We start from the raw sequence: 19,579 nt of genomic DNA, 5'->3' as shown, positions 1-19,579 counted from the left end.
CTTTGCCCTTCAAATGAAGGAGGGGGAAGGAAAAAAAAAGAAAAGCTAAGAGGAATCAGATCTGCAGGTTCTGATCCCGGACTAATTCAGAGTGTTAATTCCTGGATACATTTTCATTGACCACGCTTAGACTTATTAATCATATTTCAAATTCAACCTCCCTGTGTTCCCTCGCCGGTCAATTGTTCCCTCTTGGCCTCGTTCTCATTTGGCAACGGGCAGTAGTTTCGTCGAATTGGCTCGCACTTCAACTCTTCGGGCTCTTCAGAGCTCAATGTCAAAGGATAACCAGGGAGGGACATTCCTGGGGACGATTTCTCCTTGGAATGTCTCGAGGAGTACGACGCCTCAACCCGTCAGTGGCTGTAATGACACACCAGACACCCTGCAACGCTCTCAAGGTCAAGACCATACAGTCACTCACAGGCATCGCCTTAGTCCACAGCGTTATCCCAAAGACTGCCCTTCGTTGCGGGCAAGGTGGTTCTATGCTGTGGACTCCCCAAAATGGAAACCGGCGCTATCGGAGCAAAAGAGGGATCCCTCAAAACCTCTTCCGCCCCCCAAGAAGTTCGTCCCATTTTCAGTCAAGGATTCCCAGGCCATTGAAATAGCATTTCAAAATATAGCCGATGTCGAGGGCGGAAAAGGTGGGAATCGACCTGACGAGGCCACTGGCGCGGCCCAGGAAATCATAAAGGTACCTGTTAATGAGGACTATCTTTTCGATGTGGATGTAGAGCGAAGGGAGCTCAGTCCGGCATATTGGATAGGCCCCATATACGAAGTTCGTCGTGGAACATGGTTTGTCCAGGACGGCTCCACGATCAAGCCATGTGAAGAGAACCTTGCCACTCAACTTGAGGAGGGCTATCTTAAAATTAAACCGTGGCGCTTTGAAGAAGTCGAAGGTTCGTAATCTTGACATTTAGGGTCGTCCTAAGGCCTGTGCACTCATGATCCCTTTTCAAAGGCGCAAAGGCATAAACTCACGCTGCCCTTAGAGCCCAGCACCTTGCGCGATCGTACTGAAAATGCCGGGCATACGGCCTATGTACCTGCAAATGGACTCCACACTTATCGCCTGTTTGGCGCCTACATGAATAGCTTAGTGACATATCAGGATTCCTCGTCAGCATTACTGATAAACGATGACTTTCTGTCCCGTGTGAGCACCACGGTATACCAGAAGCTGGGTGGGGTACCAGGTACACGATTAGTGCGCGGTTTCTCTGAGACAAAAAGACAAAAGGAAGCGCCTGATTCGAGAAACCCTAATCGAAAACTAAACCAGGGCTCGTCCTCTACTTCTGAAGCACGCCGTTCAGATCATCAGGATAACCGTGGACTAGATGGCATGAAGCCTGGAGTGACGGAGTCCAATTTTGAGAACAGCACCACCCCTGGGATAAACCAGAGATCAACTCTCGAACGGCAGATGTCATCTCTTGCTAGCGAACCGCAGAATGTGGCTGAGATCGAAGAACAGGCTCGTAGACAAGAAGAGAAGGAAATGGAGGATTCGAGACAGGCCTATGGTAATGATAGAGACCGAGAAATTGATCATCTAGTTCTTGTTACTCACGGGATTGGGCAGCGACTTGGTCTACGGCTAGAGAGTATCAACTTCATTCACGATGTGAATGTCCTACGGAAGACCATGAAAAATGTGTACAAGGTGTCTCCTGATCTTCAGGCCCTCAACTCCGCATTTGGGGACAAGCATGAGAATTGTCGTGTCCAAGTACTTCCAGTGTAAGTGATTCCATGTGGATTTAATCCGTCAAGTTGATGCACTGATCCCCCGGCCCTCTAGTGGGCTCCTTTCGAGGGAGAAGGGGAAGAAGGCCCGAGAAATTGAGTCACGCTGTTAAGCCTTCGCTAATCTAGGCTAGATGTTGGAGGCACCTCCTTGATTTTCCCTACCGAGGGGTGAGCCAAAATCGCAAAGAGCTTGATCTTGCAGACGCAGACGTTTTCGAAGATGACCCCTACCCCGGCTTAGCTGATATTACACTCGATAGCGTACCCGCGGTTCGAAATTTAATATCTGATTTAGCAATGGATGTGCTTTTATACCAGAGTGCGTACTGCGAGCACATATCGACCATAGTTAAGCAGGAATGCAACCGGATTCTCAAGATATTTAAAAAGAGGAACCCCTCTTTTAGGGGATCAGTGAGTCTCTGTGGGCATTCACTCGGCAGTGCCATTCTCTTTGATATCCTGTGTCGTGAAAAATCCACAGGTGGTTCGCAGGGACCATCTGTTGCTGTGGGACAACAAGGTAATTCGCCGGCAACTTGGCAAGACGGGCAACTAGAGTTCGAGTGCAAGGAACTGTTTTGCTTGGGCTCTCCAATCGCACTTTTTCAGATGCTGAAAGGGAAAACGATTGCTGGTCGATCCATGTCGGGAATTAAAGCAACTAAGAACACTTTCTATGTGGATGGAAAAGACACAACTGTCGAACCATCACCCTGTCAAGCTAACACAGGAATAGCGCCTGGCGATAAACATTTCCACGTTTCTTCTCCGAAATGCGAGCAGCTTTACAATATATTCCATCCTTCTGATCCCATCAGCTATCGCATAGAGCCGCTTATATCACCGGCAATGTCGTCGCTCCGGCCACAGCCTTTGCCGTCAGTAAAGAAGAGCCTTTGGGCAGCCTCTGGACAAAGCCTTTCAATAATTGGAAGCCGTGTAGGCCAAAGTGTGGGGTCTCTGTGGACCAATTTCACGACAGGCGTCGCGAGTAGCTTGCTTAATCGCAGTCTTGGCCTTAATGCTGAGGATATTCCTCAGCCAAACTCTGCCATCCAGTCGCAGCCATCGTTCAACACAGATGCCAATCTCGCAAATAGACTTGATCGGCATCCTACTCTTATAGACTCGGACTTGGAGACGCTTTATGAGGGCTTCCAAAAAATCAAGGGTGCACCTGGAAAGAATGCACCAGCTCCTGCAAGCGATGACGCTACTGAGCATCAGGGGAACGAAATTCGTATGAAGAGATTAAGGACAGAGGATGCAAAAGTGAGGTCCTTGAATTCGAATGGACGAGTTGACTATAGCATACAAGAGTAAGACTCGTTGTGGTACCTGTCAGACCTTAACATAATGGGAACGCTAACTCCATAAAATTAGAGGGGCTTTTGATATATCCATGATTGCCAGCATCGCCAGCCATTTGACGTACTGGGCCGATGAGGACGTTAACCACTTCATGCTTTCACAGATGCTGTCTAGGAGAATTCCTCCACGGGAAGCCTGATTGAGACGGCCTTCACGTTTCGTGGGTTTTCACTGTGCCTTTAAGGGAAAAGAACTAGGACAATACAACCTATGATCTATGTGGTAGATGTTCACAGACTAGTTCGCGTCTGTTGTCACATGCTTTTACTTGTATGTGATTATAAAACCGAAGTATGTAAATATTAATTCGATGAAAGTTGCACTGTTTCCGCAAGATTGAATTTTCAAGTAGTCTGCTCTGCTGAGGAACCTGTTGCATCTAATGCTAAGCGAACTCTACTATAGCTATCAGTGATATTCGGCAATGTGTGGATTGATTACCATGGTCATAATCAATTGTTTCACAAAGTAATAGGCCTACGCCTTCCTGGTATTGATATGACCATACTCGGGATAGATTTCGGCCAGTTTTCGGCTGCACCCTTACGTATTGTGCAGTACATAAATACGGCTGACACAAGTATAAATCCTTAGTACTAGTAGTATACTAATTGAGAGGGCCCGCACCGACAAAACAAAGCTCTCCTCTTCCTTCCCGCAGAGCATTTTCGTTTCCTTCTCAGTTTCTCCTTGGAAGCATGCAAAGTGCCGAACAACGCACTACAATATAGCATGGACTCAGAGCTACAACAAGTGCGGAAAGCCTGGGAGCGTATCCGAGCCGCTAGTCCCATATATGCGTTTCTTCTTAATGACATCGATATCTACGACGCTGAAAAAGGCGTGTTTCACTCCCGGATTCAAGTTGCTTCTCATCACCTTAATTCAAAGGGTACTTTGCATGGTGTTTTCTCGGCCTGTGTCACTGATTGGGCAGGCGGATTGGCAATCGCTTCCTGTGGCCTCGACTCTACGGGATTGAGCACAGATATTCATGTCAATTACCTTTCTACGGCGACTACTGGGGACTGGCTGGAGATCGAAGGTCGGGCTAATAAAGTGGGGAAGTCACTGGCTTTCACATCAATTACTATTTCTAAAAGGACTGAGACTGGGCAGAGAACAATTGTTGCACATGGAACCCATACAAAATATATTAAAACACGATGAACTCACCTTTGTGGGGATGCGCCAGGTCATATAAACATCGCAGGCTTGAAGATCCACAAGGGCCAGGTGGCCTCGAAGAAAGCAGATATGGAAACAAAAACTCTATAGTTCCCTGATTGATCTTATTAGTAACGCCATCATCTTTACATCTGGCATGAAACACACGTACTTTGAATGCCTGGATTCACTCGGATGGCGGATAATAATTCCACTCTATTGCTTTAGATACCTTGTTTTTCGGCAGTGAAACAAGGCAATAACGAATGGAGACATTTTCAATAAGTTCTAACAACTAACGTAACCGGTAAGCGGGAGGCTCATGTAGGCGGGCGGCTCACCTCTGTATTCCATACTAAATAGCACATTTTTATATATTGATATCTCAATCACTTTTTGATAGATTTATTTATAATTTTAATAGAGTAATAATAAAACTATGCTATATATATATCAGTAGAGAAAAAAAAATCAAAATATAAATTATAGATATATATATAACATACTATTAAATATAAGATAATTTATTTTACTTGGGTAATGAAAGATTATTAGAGTCTCTAAGTTAGAAAATCTGATATTTTAATATATAATAGACTATAAATAAATTCCTAAGTAGATAGAATATAAACTGGTTAAGATATTACTATATAAATATGTGCTATTTAGTATAGAATACAGAGGTGAGCCCCCCGCCTATATGAGCCTTCCGCTTACCGGTTACGTTACTTCGAGCGTTGGATTAGTGCTTATATAACCACAAAGTTGCTGTGATGTATCTGGAATATAGTGTTATCAACAGCATAAACTACCATCCCTAACTAGGGGTACGCCTCTGTATCTGTACCCGAGAACATCTATACATATATACGTATGCAAATAACTTCGCCTCTGGTGTGGGTAAATCTATGCACACGAATAGGGTGGGCCAGTACATTCCCGTCGGGTATCTAATTAGTCTGACTGGGTCTACGAAGTAGCTTGCCCACTGCAACTACTATCTACTCCGTACTGTATCATGACCTTACCATAGGAGTAGTGACTGGGAACAAACACACCCGTGCCTGGTCCTGGCAACTATTAATGAACAAGTGGCGATTCTTAACTCCTTCTGCTTACCACCTGTGGCGAACTGTCATTTCATGGGGTCAATAACCATGGACACTCCCGACGTTGCTCCTTCCCAGCCAAATGAAACTAACCTTCCCGACCAAGCAAGTGTTGCAGAACAACAAGCCAACGCCAACAACCATGGGACCAATATAGCGGAGCTTGTTGGATTTGTCATTGGTTTCCTTTCTACTGCTAGCAATGAAGTTCTGCTCGGCGTCTTTGCTGGCTTGGTGAGCGCAACATATATTCTCCTGGGAAGACTTGGCCTGCTCCTGATTGGGGTAGCCAGTGGCATCGCCCTACATGCGTCATGGGAGGGGACGAGCACTCATTCCTCAAAAAATGAACTGCATTGCCGACTTCTTAAGAGGAGAAGAGAAATGGGATTGGATATAGCTCATAGGTTACTGGATTGGTCCAAACGCAATACCACAAGAATTAAATCAAACGATAACCTCCAGGAGCTTTCAAATGATGTGGTTGAAATAGAACCGGACTACACTTCTTTCCGTCCAAAGACAGCTGCCGCGTTGGAATCACTGACCGACGCGGTGATCAAGGACTATGTCAAGTAAGGTCTCACATTTCTAAATAAGACAAGAGCTTACCAAGGAGAAAGTTGTTGGTATGAACCGATCTTGCCGTCCGAGATGACGTTTCCTCTCTCCTGCCGGAGGACACTGATCAGCTTTGTCAACTCTGTGTCAACACATCTTTCACGTAAACGGCCAGCAGACGCTTTCTTGGAATTTCTCACAAATTCATCCTCCATGTTAATCGTATTCCTGAATGAGTTGTCTACAGCGATGGAGACCATTGGGCCCACCATGACTCCGGAACAAACTATTCAGCGTTACCTAGAATATTCCCCGGAGAGCAGTTTGGCAAATGTCCTAGCAGGCCAACAACAGCATAAGAAACTCAATTTGATAGCGGACGATATACTGGCCAGCTTTTTGGATCCGAAAGCGTACGCGCTGCCTCCTCTAAGGGATTTCCTTCGGGAAATCTTAGCCGGTGTTGTCCTTGAATCCATCATCTCGAGTCTGTCACGTCCAGAGTTCATCAATGGATGGATCATTCATCTTCTTAGTGAAGGCGATTCTGAAATCATGAGTGCAATCGATGCCAGTGTTGAGGGGGCGCAAACTCATGGTGTAACCGCAGCCAAGGGTTTCAAACAAGTAAATATGCCTCTTCCAACCCATCTGAATGGAAAGAAAATAGGTTCAGAGGCTACTCACATAGATAAAGCAACTGAAGAAGCCATGGTGGAAGCCAAGCGACTAAGTGCCATGATCGCAGCACAAGACTTGCAGCATCAAAATGCTGAGCAGTCGATATACAATGATTTTCAAACCGCATTTTCAAGCGGAGAAGATCCCAGTTCACAGCCCTGTCATGGAAAGGAAAGTGTTGAGCATGATACTAGAACGCAACCAGGGTTTGGGAATGTTAACGCCAAGCTGACTCAGAAGATCCATGAGCCTGCATCTGAAAGGGCCTTCGAACTAAATTCTGCAAGGCGACCCTCACCGTCCTCGCTACATTCAGCGAGTTCCTTGTCGTTGAACCAAGCATCGGAGGACGACATAAATGCCACCCTGACTCTTCATCGAGCTTCCATAACGGTAGATGATGGCTTAGATCCCGGGGATAAGACATTGCTGCGATCAAAACCTACATCAAACTACTTAGTCCAGATTGAGCCGGCGTCTGCATGCTGCACAGGATGGATGGTTTTCAGGAACTATACAGATTTCGAGTCACTCCATGAGACATTAGAAACGATTTTGAGATTGAACGGAGTTCAAAAGTTCACAGACGGTCACCCTGTCCTGCCTGCTTGGAAAGGACAGACTAAACAAGCATTGGCGAGGAGTTTGGAGCGATACCTCCAAGATGCCCTTCAAAATGAATTGCTCGCAGAGAGCGAAAGGATGAAGCGGTTCTTTGAGAAGGGTGGAAGTCTTGGTCCTGCATCTGCGGGCACATCCCTAAAGGCTGGATTTTCTTTTCCAAGTCAGGTTTCCCTTGAAAATGTCGGAAAGGGGGTTCTAGGCGTCTTAGCAAATGCACCAAAAGGCGTTTCTAACGGCAGCAAGGCCGTTTTAGGCGGCATGAACGGAGTATTCCGCGTGACGTCTGTTAAAAAGACTTCATCAGATATGATTCCAAATAGTCAAAATCATAATATCAATTTCCCTACGCAAAATGAGTCCCATCCGCGCAGGTCTGAAGATGCTGAAGATCGGAGACGACATTCACTGGAGCCAGATAGTGGAACGGACGATACTCAACTATCCGCCAGGTATCAGAGGCATAGTTCCCCACTGTTTGGAACTGTACCTGGTATCACGGCCGTGAAGGGAACCAAGCCCTGTCAGGACATACCTCTTGGCAACCTGGCAGAAAATTCAGAGAGCTCAAGCCAGACTCCAGCCGCAGAAACGGAGCGAGTTACTGCTTCCTCTAACTTGGATTCCAAACATCGTGGTTCGTTAGGACTATCACTCTCTTCGGATGGGCCCAGGGAGGAAGATACCCATACCCAAATAGAGGAGTGGGCGAATACTACTGCACAATATAGTTCAGACAGCCGAGGCAGCCCTATCACTCAAGAAGAAACCCGGATAGCCGTGGAACTTATTTTTGCAGTGATAAATGAATTATATACACTGTCTGGAATATACGCCGGACTCTGTTGAATGCGGCAAAGTCATACATATTACGCCCTGGGAATCTAAATATAGAGACGATTCGCAGCTTATTGCAAGAATCCATGATTGAGTCCAACATATCTGATGAAGCGCTTGGTTTGTATATCACCAAACTTCGTGAGAACGTCCTCCCAACAGAAGCTGAATTGAAGTCTTGGCCTTCAGCACCTGACGATGCCGAAAAAGAGCGTCTAAGAGAGACTGCACGAAAAGCTTTCGTGCAGAAAGGGCTGCCACAGGCCTTGACAAGTGTAATGGGAGCAGCTGCCAGTCGTGAAGCTCTCGAGAAGGTATTCGATAGTCTCCAGGTCCCTATCATTGCGCGAGGGCTTGTGTTTTCTGTTCTCATACAGGCATTGAGGTCCGTCATTTTTTAATGTGCCCTTCCTACTACGACCTGGAATGAGTGCTGTTTAGGTACAAGTTACCTTGTGATCCTATAGCCCATATATGTTCTGGTCTGTTTAGAAAGCAGTCATAATGGTCTTTTCTGACTTATGTGGCAATAGTAGCTAGAAGGATTATTTCTAGCAAGCTTCTAGCAGTAAATCACGTGATGATAACACAAGATAAGAGCTCCGTCCTGTATTTTGTAATAGTCTCCGTAGCTCTACATCAATCTCTACATCAACTTTGCTGACGGTGACTAATTTACCAAAGATCAACACGGGCTTTCTCTGCCTACTATACGCATCTCAATTGCTTTTGAAAACAGTGCATGCCATGGCTTCCAGAGTTAGAAAGCGCGCGTCCGGTGCTGGTGAAATTGTAAACGATGAACATCCCCAGTTAAAAAGAACCAAGTTTACTTCAAGCAGAAGCTCCGCTGCTTGCGACTCTGACAAACGTCATACGGGCGTTACTGGAAATATTGATGCAAATGGGGATCGATACTGGGAAATATCAAAGATGCGCCGTGTCACCATTTCCTCATTTCGAGGAAAGACTCTGGTTAATATTAGGGAATACTACGAGAAAGATGGCCAAGAGCTTCCCGGCAAGAAAGTTGGTCCCTCTGTAGCCATCTTGCTCATACTTTTGTCATGTCCTGCTGATGATTCATATAGGGCATTTCGTTGCCAATCGACCAATTTGCCTCCCTTCTCACTTTATTACCTGATATTGAGCTTACACTGAAGGAGCTTGGAGTGTCTGTTCCACGACCAGATTATACTGGCGGACAAAATATCCCAAATGAAGATCATAGTGAAGCTTCTGATAGTGGTGGTGATGGTGGGCTTGGAGTCTCGCAACTGCCACGAAAAAACATTGAAGCGACAAGTGAGGAGGATGAGAGTGAGGAGTAGTTTTCCAAGTGAAAGGTGTCTACAAAATAGCCTATTCACCTATTCACTGTAATTCAGGCGCACTGGTCCCATAAATCGAGGATATGGTCTGCTAGGTGACTTCCAACCTTTACTCTGCATTAATGTCATGCGAACAGCCTTGATACATTGCAATTTCTTAACATGCTTTTGTTTCTCATGCCAATAACATACCGTGATTAACCCGCTATGCCAGAATTCATGTGCGCCCCGTCTTTATCGTGCATAGATTTTCTTACAAGTCACCGAATGATCTATTGTCTGGTCTAGTTAGATATTTGGAACTCGTACATACCCATTGACATTTTATGAGTCAAGATGAAATGTGACTATTCAGCCTCCATTTGTTAAATATAAACACCGTTGCAAGATGTGTGGTGTCATGGACTGGAAGTGAGTTTGTGGAGGTTTAACGGGAGAGATTTGTAAGATTATCATAAATCATAAATAACATGGCCTAGGCCTAAATTATAACTAAATACGAGTTGCCTTGCGGGTAATCCGAACGATTTGAAGGCATAGAATGCTGCGAGAAAGGCAGGTATGGATAAATTCAACATAGTATAGGCTTTGGGTATTAAGAGTCAAACATGTACCGGCACATCATGATGCTACTTGTGGTAGGTGATAGGAAACCGATACGGCCACAGCCCGCTTTGGTGCTATTGTACTAGCGAGAGCTTCATAAGAGGTATATAGGCATGCATCCCCAGAGAAATTCCCCAGAAGAGCTTTCTCGCCCACTTCAGACCTTCGGAATCCTGAATCGCTCAAATGCCTAGTGCCAGGGCTGAATTCCGATTTTGGACAATCTTGACAACCCTTGGTCGCTGTAAGAGCTAGTATTTGTCTTGTCGTTCCAGCAAACCATTCGTTACCGCAATTGTGTTTTAGTATATATTTCTGATTCTCTAGGTATCTATCAATTCACTTCTAGAAATGTTGCGATCTGTGAGCCTGAAGGAGATGTTACGAACGCCTCTTGGAGAGTGCACACTGGCTGTGAAGGTGGTGATATGTTACAAGTACCGATCTGCTGAAGGAGACAGCAGCTTATAAACCATGCCTCAATGGCAATATTGGGTGCTGATGTCTCCTCTTCCTTTTAACGTATTCTGGAGGTACCGGTAGTGCAAAATGACTCCAAGAACTCTCATATCGTCCGGAGCTCATCAGAACTCACGGAATCCGCAAACCACTTAAAAACATTGCGTTGTGCAACGTAGAGGCGAGGAATCTACTAGTTCTTATTCAATATCGATACATCCCTCTGATGCCTATGCTAAACGAATGGTCTGGGGATGGTACTAAACCATAACTAAACCATAGTAGTCAAATGTAATTACCACGACCATAAAGATAGCAGCAATGGTCGCCCAGGATTGAGGATACCTCGTAGGTAACACTATCTTTCTTTACAATCTCTGGCCACGAGATTTTGGAAGTGGGCCAGTGGTCTATATTCTGTAAAATATGTTCTGCACTTTCCTTCCGCCCTTTAACCTAGCTGTTTATTGGTTGATATAACTCTATGGTGTGGGGGGCCAATAAGGACCATTTCTCTCAAGTGGTGTGAAATTAAAAGACATAATACAATATTATAGAAACATGGACCCACTTCAAAAATCTCATGGTCACAGACTGTAGGGCATGGCTACGCGAATATCCATACCAGTGTTTATCGGTTTTACGTACAGATTACTTAGTATGTTGGTCATGGTATATACAATACTACTTAAATCCATATACCTTATTGCCATGTTTTTGTGTAAACCTCTTTTCGCCGCAGTACGTCAGACTCTTATCATGGGAAGGAAAGAAGCACGAGACTCAATAGGAAGAAGAGGACAGACAACAAATTATCTCTCAGATATATATATACAAGACACTGTTACTCCGCACTCCCCACCTTTGTATCAATGCAGAGGTCTAAGGACAAGAAAGAAGCAAAACAAAGGATAAAAAGAAATGGCATCTCGACAATATCAGAGTACTATGTGAAACTGAAATGTATGAGTAGTTAAAAAGGTGATTACAGTGTATAAACTTAGTGCAACCCAGGGCCAACTAGTATCCCTTTCAGAAGACTGGTGTCCATCCCAAGTCCCATTGGACTACAGGGTTCTTTTTATTGGTTGGCTATCTTTTTCCTCCGTACCGTTGTTCTCATACACCTACCATTTCTAGAGCACATTGGCCGGTTTGGTTACTCCGTAGAGAGCTCTCTGTCTTAGAAAGCCGTAGCTATTTCTGGAATGTTTTGGAGGGGCCCAGGAAAGGTATATATCTATCTAGTTAATGGGGCCCACACGGAGCATAATGATACTAGTAGTATTACCTTCTAGGCATTCGGGGAAGTTAGAAGGTATGTACATTTAGTACTGTACTCCGTAAGTACCTAACGGCCCCTTTTTTCCCGGTCTAGAAAAGAAAACCACTCCGGGATCAATCCCCTTTTTTCTCTCGAGGCTTCTCATCTACAGGTCTCAAACATTTTACGTTATTTGCACCTCAGTTTCGTCGGCTAATTTTCTCTCCTCGAAATTTTGTTATCGGATCTATGGTGCTGCTATACCATCAACTGGTCACATCCAGCATCTTTGACAAAAGGAATTCAAATCAATTTAACCCCACATTAGTTCCTCCGTCTCCGTTTCGTCAGCAGGAAGAATATTACTTCAGATCGGTACGTGTTACCCTGCCCACGGACCACTCTCCAATGTAAAGATGCCAATGAGATACTGTCATTAGTCCTCTCATAACCATTATTTGCTTAATTTACTGTTCCCCAGTAATTGAATTCTTAAGATCCGTTTCATTAATAAACTCTTAGCGATTGACTCAAGTTACCACATCCTCACTTCCATTTACAGGGGAAAGCCACATTGACGGCAATTCGACGGGGCAGCTCCTAGAGCCCTCATCTCATAACTGTTTACTACCTGAAATAGCGATCAGTTTTCTTTTTCTCGAAAAGATCGCGCAGCGGAACTTCGATTACGATGTGTAGCGACTAATGACGATTTAAGAGATAATTATGCCCTTTACGAAACAATTGCGCCAGAGTAACGGGCCATGCGTTGAAGCAAGTATATACTAATAGGGGAGCTAGAGGAGTCGGCTTACACTTATTTCATGCGGAATCTTTCAAGGCTACAGAGTAGCCCTCACATACCAGCTTCCAGAGTTCGAAGAGGATGAGCAATACGCCGACCACACACATATTTGCGACGTCCCCCATATCCGCGGCGCACTCCAATCCTATAAACTGCAGACCTCTTGGATCCAGGAAGATCCGTCCGTTTCGCTTTGATCGTTATCATCTGGAAGTGGCTGTCATACACTAATCACCAAGAGCGACGTCTACGACGGCGAACCGAAAACGCAATACACCACACGTCGTGTCATTTTAAAAGACATCCTCTCACTCAACCTCTATCAGTTCATATATCATCCCACTTTCCGCTGTGGAATCTGTCCGTTTCTGCTGTTGTGTTGTTGACACGGCATTGTTGCCTGGTCCTTGTAAGCATGGCCAATAATTCGGCTTCGGAAGGACATGGATGTCAGTCTAGACCCATGTCACCAGGAGACATGTTCACCGCAGACACAGCAGCTCCACGTTTATCCCGAGCCAATTCTTGGAATAGATTTAAAAAGAAAGGCTCTGATACCACCGAGCTTACTTCTAGACTTGGAGCAGTAACACCGACAAGGCCTGAGCTTGTCTCAGAGCTGGTTATGGGCTCCCCTTCAACTAGCCCAGGTGACCATATCCAAGAAGGCCTTGGCAGTTTGAATCGCTGGTCTCAGTCAACGTCATCCAGCAAGGGCTCGCCCATACATGATAGCTACCATCGGACGATCCCTTCTAAAGCATCCACCTACGATGATTACACCTCTCCCAAAGGCCACGCAAGTCCGGAGAGGAACACTATCCCACGCCTCCCTCCTCGGGTTGCCGCACCGACGAACGATGAAAGTCCATTACAAGGGCCTCGGTCTCCGCACTCGATTAGCATGGGCCACTACATGCAAGTCCTCGAACTTGCAGATCACAGTGATATACCGACCTTCTCGACAGATGCTATAGATTCTGCTCCATCGCATCAGGACCACGGCTCCACATCGATTGCTGCTAGCCTTTTCCAAAATCCATGGTCGAGATCAGGTACTGATGCGCAAGCAGCCAACCGGAGTTCCCAAATCTTTACTGGCAGAGAACATATTCATGGGAAGCGGCGACGAGGCCATTCCCAAAAGGCAATGCTGTCTAAAGCTTTACAGAAAGCTAACACTGCAGTGCTTCTTGACAACGCGGCAAATTTCGAAGGCGCAATGGAAGCCTACAATGATGCCTGTCAGCTACTGCAACATGTTATGCTTAGAAGCAGCGGAGGTGAGGACGAAAAGTCAAAACTGCAGGAAATTGTGAGTCTTTCTTCAGCGATGTATTTCCCTTCTTTTCTTTCTTCTTTCTTTCTTTCCTTCTTTCTTTCGTGTCTTTTTTTGGCCTTTCCACTCTTTATACACAGGGACTAAATTTCCTAGCGTGACACATACATGATTCGTGTAACGGAATTGCAGCGGATGGATTTCTCATTTACAGAACCCAACAGCAAAGCTCTTCCAGAACGACCCCTCAGCCAGGAGTCTTACAGTGAAATGTTTCAGTCCATCGAAGAGGATGAGAATGAGGAATCGCTTAACGAAAGCGGAAATTTTTTGCAGCGCAGCTCTGACAATCACCGGCCAGTGCGAGACGAAGCAAGGGTATTAGCCTCTAATAGAGTCCCAGAGAGGTGCCAGTCGTTATTGCCTTCTGCAATAGATGGTGATCTACACTACCTGACCCTATCACCGCCCGCCACTAAGCAGAATGTTCTTTCTCAGACCGAATCCTTTAGACCAACTCGGGATGAACATCTAGAAACAGCGATGCACTCTGGGTCTGGGCAGGCCTCTAGGACAACGAGCCTAGATGATGATTCGGCGCATCACCTTCGATATAATGACTGGGCTTTACTGAGTACCCATGCGAAAGATGCGAACGAGTCGACATCCTGGCTTGATACAATCGATGAGTCTGGAGCGTCTTCACCGGCTTCCACGCGCTCTAAAGTTTCATCTGTGTATCTACGACATGGGGGGAGCCGCCACTTCAGTCACAGCACAGAGGCTGAATTTGATGCTGCCCTTGATGCCGCTGTTGAGGCTGCTTATGATGAGGGGTTTGAGCCAGCAACTGAGCTAAACGAACAGTATAATGATGGCATTGATAATGATGACATTGTGGCAAATGCCCGTCGAAATATCGAGCTGGCGAAACAGAAAGTAAGGGAAGCTGAGCGTGAAGTGCAAGTGGCAATGGCCCGTGGCCGAGAGGTGCGACATTTGCAACAGCCGTCTATAATTGACCACTCTTATGGGGTTGACCTGGATTATCTGGACGAGGAAGCTGAGGAAGAGGAGCGTTTATTGGACGAGATGACCAGGGGTTATATCATGGACGATTTCAACTTTGATCTCCAGTCAAAGTCAGCTCTTCCTCGACAATCCGATTCTAGCAGCTTTTCCGGCAGGACTTGGGAAAGTTCGGCTGTATCCAACACAACAACCCCCGGAGCAACGTTACCCCCACTTGTAGAAGACTCTGCTCTGCCTGTAGTAGGCGCAATGGCAAAACAGGCGACAGAGCCTCTTTCAGCCCAGGCAAAAGCTCCTGCTGTTTTGCCCAAACCAAACCCTGTCCCGACGCCAGGTCCGAGCGTACGTGCTCGGAGAATGTCCGGTCAGAAAACTACAGAATTAAAGATCGAAACGAAACCTCGCCTGGGAGCAGACTCGGATATATCTAGTCAAGGTCAATCAGGGCCTGCAGCCCTTCGGCCACCCCCACCCCTCCCTAAAGACGAACCTTCAACAAGTTTTCCTATGCAGACAAGCAAAACCCTAGGTCCTACTCCCGTCTTACACTCGGGAGTAAGTTTGAACAAACGGAACGCATCTATTGGGTCGTTCACTGAAGATACTTGGACGAATACCAGTCTCGACAAGCCGACGACACAGGAAGAAGACAACAATCTTGGGGTCTCAAGAATGCCGTCACCAGCCCGGCCGATAGGGAAAATGCCGTCAGCACCGGATAACTTAGGGAAATTGAACTCAGGTTCGAAATCATTTCGAGCAAGAAATGTGTCAGTGTCAGGGCCCGATACCCTAATCGACTCACCAGATACTCCCGGCAGTGCGTTTCCCCTTCTTGATATTCAGAAAGGGGCGGGGATTGCCGCAGGGCCAATTTTGCCCACCCCAACTGGCGCAGCCTTTGCTCCTAATGGTCTTCCAAGTGGGGGACTGTATCTGTTCGACAGCCATATCCACTCACCAACCAATCTCGGATCACCAAATGCGACTGCAACTAATGCGCCTGCTCCCTTAGAACATTGCCCTGAGTCATTTCTCTTGCGTCCATTTTGGCTTATGCGATGCATATATCAAACTATAGCCCACCCTAGTGGTGGCTACTTGACAACCAAACTCTTTGTCCCGCGTGATGTCTGGCGTGTGAAAAATGTCAAAATCAAGGCAGTGGAGGAAAAAGTCTCAAATTGTGACTTGTTGACGGCGGCGTTGCTGAAACTGGCTAAGGTTGATACTTACGATGCCGACGCCGTCTTGGAAGAAATGCAGTCCCTTGAGACCGTCCTTGACCAGGTTCAGTCTTCGCTATCGAAAAAGCTGAGCGGCGAAGTTGGTGTCCAGGGGGCTATGGCATTATTCAAAGCCTCTCAGAGTTCAGACGATACGGCGACCGTTGATACTTTGCCTTCGAAAACTTCTAGCAGTGCTAGCAAATCATATTTAACCTCTTGGCGCAAACTACGTTCCAAAAATTCTGGATTTGGCGGGACAACGTCACAGTCTAGTGTAAAAGAGACCAGCAGGGATAATCTGATCATCAATTCTCTCCCGATGTCTTCGATACCCAATTCACAACCCGTTAAGCGCAATACAACGCAGCTGCAATTCAATGGACCGAATGCGAACTATATGAGCGCGTTGGCCCGTCTTTGTGATGCGGCTCAGGTGTTAGGTAGGCAACAATCATGCATATCATTATGTCGACCTTCGTTGCTAACTAGTTCTGCGGTTTCAGATCAAATCGCTCAACAGGTCGAAGACCCGGGACTAAAGCACTCTTCTCCAACTCTAGTTGGCTTGGAGTTGAGTACTCGTCATGCTGCAGAATTTTTTGGCTTCTATATCTGCCGGTTTGCCCTGAATGATATTGCAATGATGATTGATAAGTTCATCAAGAGGGGCAGCGAATGGGTACTTATCTAAAAATGTGAGAGTTGATTGCGTTTCCGTTTCAACAAACCATTTTTACATGATTTGATTATTTATATATAATCCCCGAACCCCATGCCCGGCATTTCTCTCCTTCTATAAACAATGTTAGCGACGATGAAAGTTACGATACACCAAGTAATAATTTGGTCGGCCTTTCTATCGTTTAGAGTTACATAGGGGTGAGCCCTGGACCATGTATCTATCCATTATTGAGCTGTATATATGCTATTCTCTTGTTTGATACAATGCATGTTTACCTGCACGTAAATTCTTGTTGACATTGAGGAAGATGCCGCTCCCGGGCCTAGGGGGAGAAAGCAGATGATGAAGATAGATTAGGTTCGATGCCCTGTAGACCTCAAACAAATTTGTCGTCGTTTTTCTGCATCTCGAATGATTTCTGCTGATAGCTTTAAACTCGGGGCAAGGTGGGCGTATCTCTCAACCTCTGCCACTACTTCTGATATCATCCCATCCACTTGGTCTGCAGGGGGCAACAAGACAGAAAGCGTTGGAGACATGGTAGCCCCCATAATCAACAGCGTTTGTGACACCATTGACAGAGCTCCCTGCCAAAGATATGGTAGATGACCTTCGCGGTGGCTTGTTATATTCTCCAATTGGCGTATTGTGGCTTCTATGCACCGCCGGCAGCATTCCTTTACCACTGGATCTGAAGATGTCTGCTCATTTTCAAACACAGCCAAAATATATGGCCGGTAGATAATTGTCCTGCATGCAAAATATCGAAGCCGTAGAGCCGTCTGGACAGAGTTTGATACAGGTGTACGGGAAAGAGGAAACTGAACAGGTTGGGGCAGACTCTCGTACCACTGAGAGAGTTGGTAGTCCAGCTCGAAAACAATAGGTCCAAGCGCTCCAAGAGTTAATGGGCTATCCTTTTGATAAACCATGTGGCTGACACGGTTGAGCAATCTCCTCAATGCAATTTCTGCCAGGAAGTACCATAATTCGTCGCGACCAACAGGCTCAGTTTCAGATGAAATTTCACCATTTTCGTCCTCGGCCTCTTGATCATCTTCGTCATCTTCCTCCTCGAACCCTCCAGGAAGATCAACTAGCTCTTCAAAGTGCACGATCCCTGAATGTGGTAGATCTAGTTCCGCTAGCAAGTCGCTTTCGTAGAGCAGAGCGTTCCAGTAGATTCGTACACTTAGTTCCTTCCACTGAAGAGGAACACGAGATGGATTGCCAAAAAGTAGCTGTAATTTTAGGCTGGCATTTGACAGAAGAGTCCAGGCCTCTAGGGGTCTGACTAGGTAGAATAAATAGGCTGATGCCAATATGATACACTGTGCGGCAGGCACAGAGTTGCGCATCATTATTATAGGGAGAAGGTCCCAAGCTGCAGCAAAATAAGACAGGCCTGGAGCCTCGTTGTCTAGTGAGACAGAGGAAATACTCCCATGGTGACTAGCACATCCAAGAGCCAATACCAAAAGGACCAGGCAGCTCTCAGGTCCTTCTCGAAGGCTGAGTGACACGGCAGTTTTGTAATACCGAGACCATGTATATGGATTAACGCAGGCGTACCAAACATTGACACGTCGAAAGAAATTCCTGATATAGATTTCTGCATTTGTCAAGTCCAACTCCCCAGGGGCTCTCATTTTAAGGGGCTCACGAGCCATTTCTAGTTGCAATAATGTATGAGGGTCATAGGGGCCAGCCACCAATCCTCGAATCAAAGGCCACTGTAGCAGATGTAACGCAGGAGTAGTATGTACCTTTGGCATCGTTGAGATACTCGTGGGTGGGTTAGCCCAAGAGGCGAGCCCAGCAACAGACGTTTTCCCAGGCATCATAGCCACGCTGGATGTCTTAACCGGCGCATCTTCACCACCACCACCAATGTTGGTATCGTTACTGGTTGCTGGTGACGTTGAGGGTAGTGAGTAATGTGCTGCTAGGCTTGATTGCAGGAGTCCCTCGATACGGTTGAGCCTTTCAATGATCAGTTTATCACCGGCATCAAGCTTGATTCCAGGCTCTCTATAGACGCAGTCGGTGTCTAGATCTGTACAGAGCTGGCATTTTGGGCGCGCCCCATTGCATTTTGTTTTCCGCAGGCGGCATATCTGACACTATCACGCTTGCCATTATCCGTGATCAATGAATGTCCATGTAGGGAAAAAGCAATGGAGGGTGATATAGCAAAGGAAGGGCAACAGAGGGGAGAAAAGCATACAGCTATTGTGGCGCGCTTCGGGGATATTCGGCCACATCAGAATTGGATCGTTTTTTCTTACTCGACTGGAAGTCGTCAGAAGCAGTCGCAGCGTTGACTGCATCAACTTGAGTATCTCTGTCTCTTTGGGGAGAAGGAGACATGGCTTCAAACTGAGACATTACAACATGGATTGGATGCGAAGCGGTAACAGTCGGTCTTCTGAAAGAAGGTACATCCTATATGGCAGTTTTCAACGTCCGCTGTCTGTTAGCTTTCATCAGTATGTGTGGGGGGACGAGTGAAGTAAGTAGCAGCTGGAATACCATAAACCACGGAATTTGCTGCAGGATAAACGGCGGAGTGTCTCATAACTGCATTGGGCGAAAACAAGGGACAGAAGTTCATCTGAGCACTTAATCGTTATAATACTGAGGGTAAATTAGTTCAGTCGGCAGGCCAGAAAGTATTAAGGGATAAGGCATATTCTAATTAGATTGACTGATCAACCAGGGCTGAAAGCGGGGAACAGTGCTTTCCAGCTAATAATGATTATAAAACAGGATAAGCCG

At 46.1% G+C, this 19,579-nt stretch overlaps 5 protein-coding genes across 5 annotated transcripts; 4 read left to right on the top strand and 1 right to left on the bottom strand.

The window, feature by feature from the left end:
• Window positions 1–274: 274 nt before the first annotated feature.
• Window positions 275–3,277, top strand: ABOM_011838 (DDHD family phospholipase; the record flags this gene model as incomplete). Its single annotated transcript, XM_022538966.1, has 4 exons — window positions 275–911; window positions 1,005–1,755; window positions 1,896–3,086; window positions 3,151–3,277. The coding sequence occupies 4 exons, from the start codon at window positions 275–277 to the stop codon at window positions 3,275–3,277; spliced, it is 2,706 nt and encodes a 901-aa protein (XP_022383267.1).
• A 2,185-nt stretch (window positions 3,278–5,462) lies between these two features.
• ABOM_011837 (PX domain protein) lies at window positions 5,463–5,993 on the top strand (the record flags this gene model as incomplete). The annotated part of the gene is made up of 1 exon (XM_022538965.1): window positions 5,463–5,993. One exon carries the CDS (start codon window positions 5,463–5,465, stop codon window positions 5,991–5,993), a length of 531 nt encoding a protein of 176 aa, XP_022383266.1.
• A 75-nt stretch (window positions 5,994–6,068) lies between these two features.
• ABOM_011836 (PX domain protein) lies at window positions 6,069–9,445 on the top strand (the record flags this gene model as incomplete). Its single annotated transcript, XM_022538964.1, has 4 exons — window positions 6,069–7,914; window positions 8,172–8,428; window positions 8,799–9,143; window positions 9,206–9,445. 4 exons carry the CDS (start codon window positions 6,069–6,071, stop codon window positions 9,443–9,445), a joined length of 2,688 nt encoding a protein of 895 aa, XP_022383265.1.
• A 3,597-nt stretch (window positions 9,446–13,042) lies between these two features.
• ABOM_011835 (uncharacterized protein) lies at window positions 13,043–16,810 on the top strand (the record flags this gene model as incomplete). Its single annotated transcript, XM_022538963.1, has 3 exons — window positions 13,043–13,894; window positions 14,015–16,559; window positions 16,623–16,810. The coding sequence occupies 3 exons, from the start codon at window positions 13,043–13,045 to the stop codon at window positions 16,808–16,810; spliced, it is 3,585 nt and encodes a 1,194-aa protein (XP_022383264.1).
• A 344-nt stretch (window positions 16,811–17,154) lies between these two features.
• ABOM_011834 (putative C6 finger domain protein) lies at window positions 17,155–19,171 on the bottom strand (the record flags this gene model as incomplete). The annotated part of the gene is made up of 2 exons (XM_022538962.1): window positions 17,155–18,851; window positions 19,090–19,171. 2 exons carry the CDS (start codon window positions 19,169–19,171, stop codon window positions 17,155–17,157), a joined length of 1,779 nt encoding a protein of 592 aa, XP_022383263.1.
• Window positions 19,172–19,579: the final 408 nt, after the last annotated feature.

The sequence above is a fragment of the Aspergillus bombycis genome (assembly GCF_001792695.1).
Source record: "Aspergillus bombycis strain NRRL26010 chromosome Unknown contig00195, whole genome shotgun sequence".
In the NCBI taxonomy this organism is placed as follows: domain Eukaryota; kingdom Fungi; phylum Ascomycota; class Eurotiomycetes; order Eurotiales; family Aspergillaceae; genus Aspergillus; species Aspergillus bombycis.
Note: the sequence above shows the minus strand (reverse complement) of the source record. Positions and strands in the feature narration are given on the sequence as shown.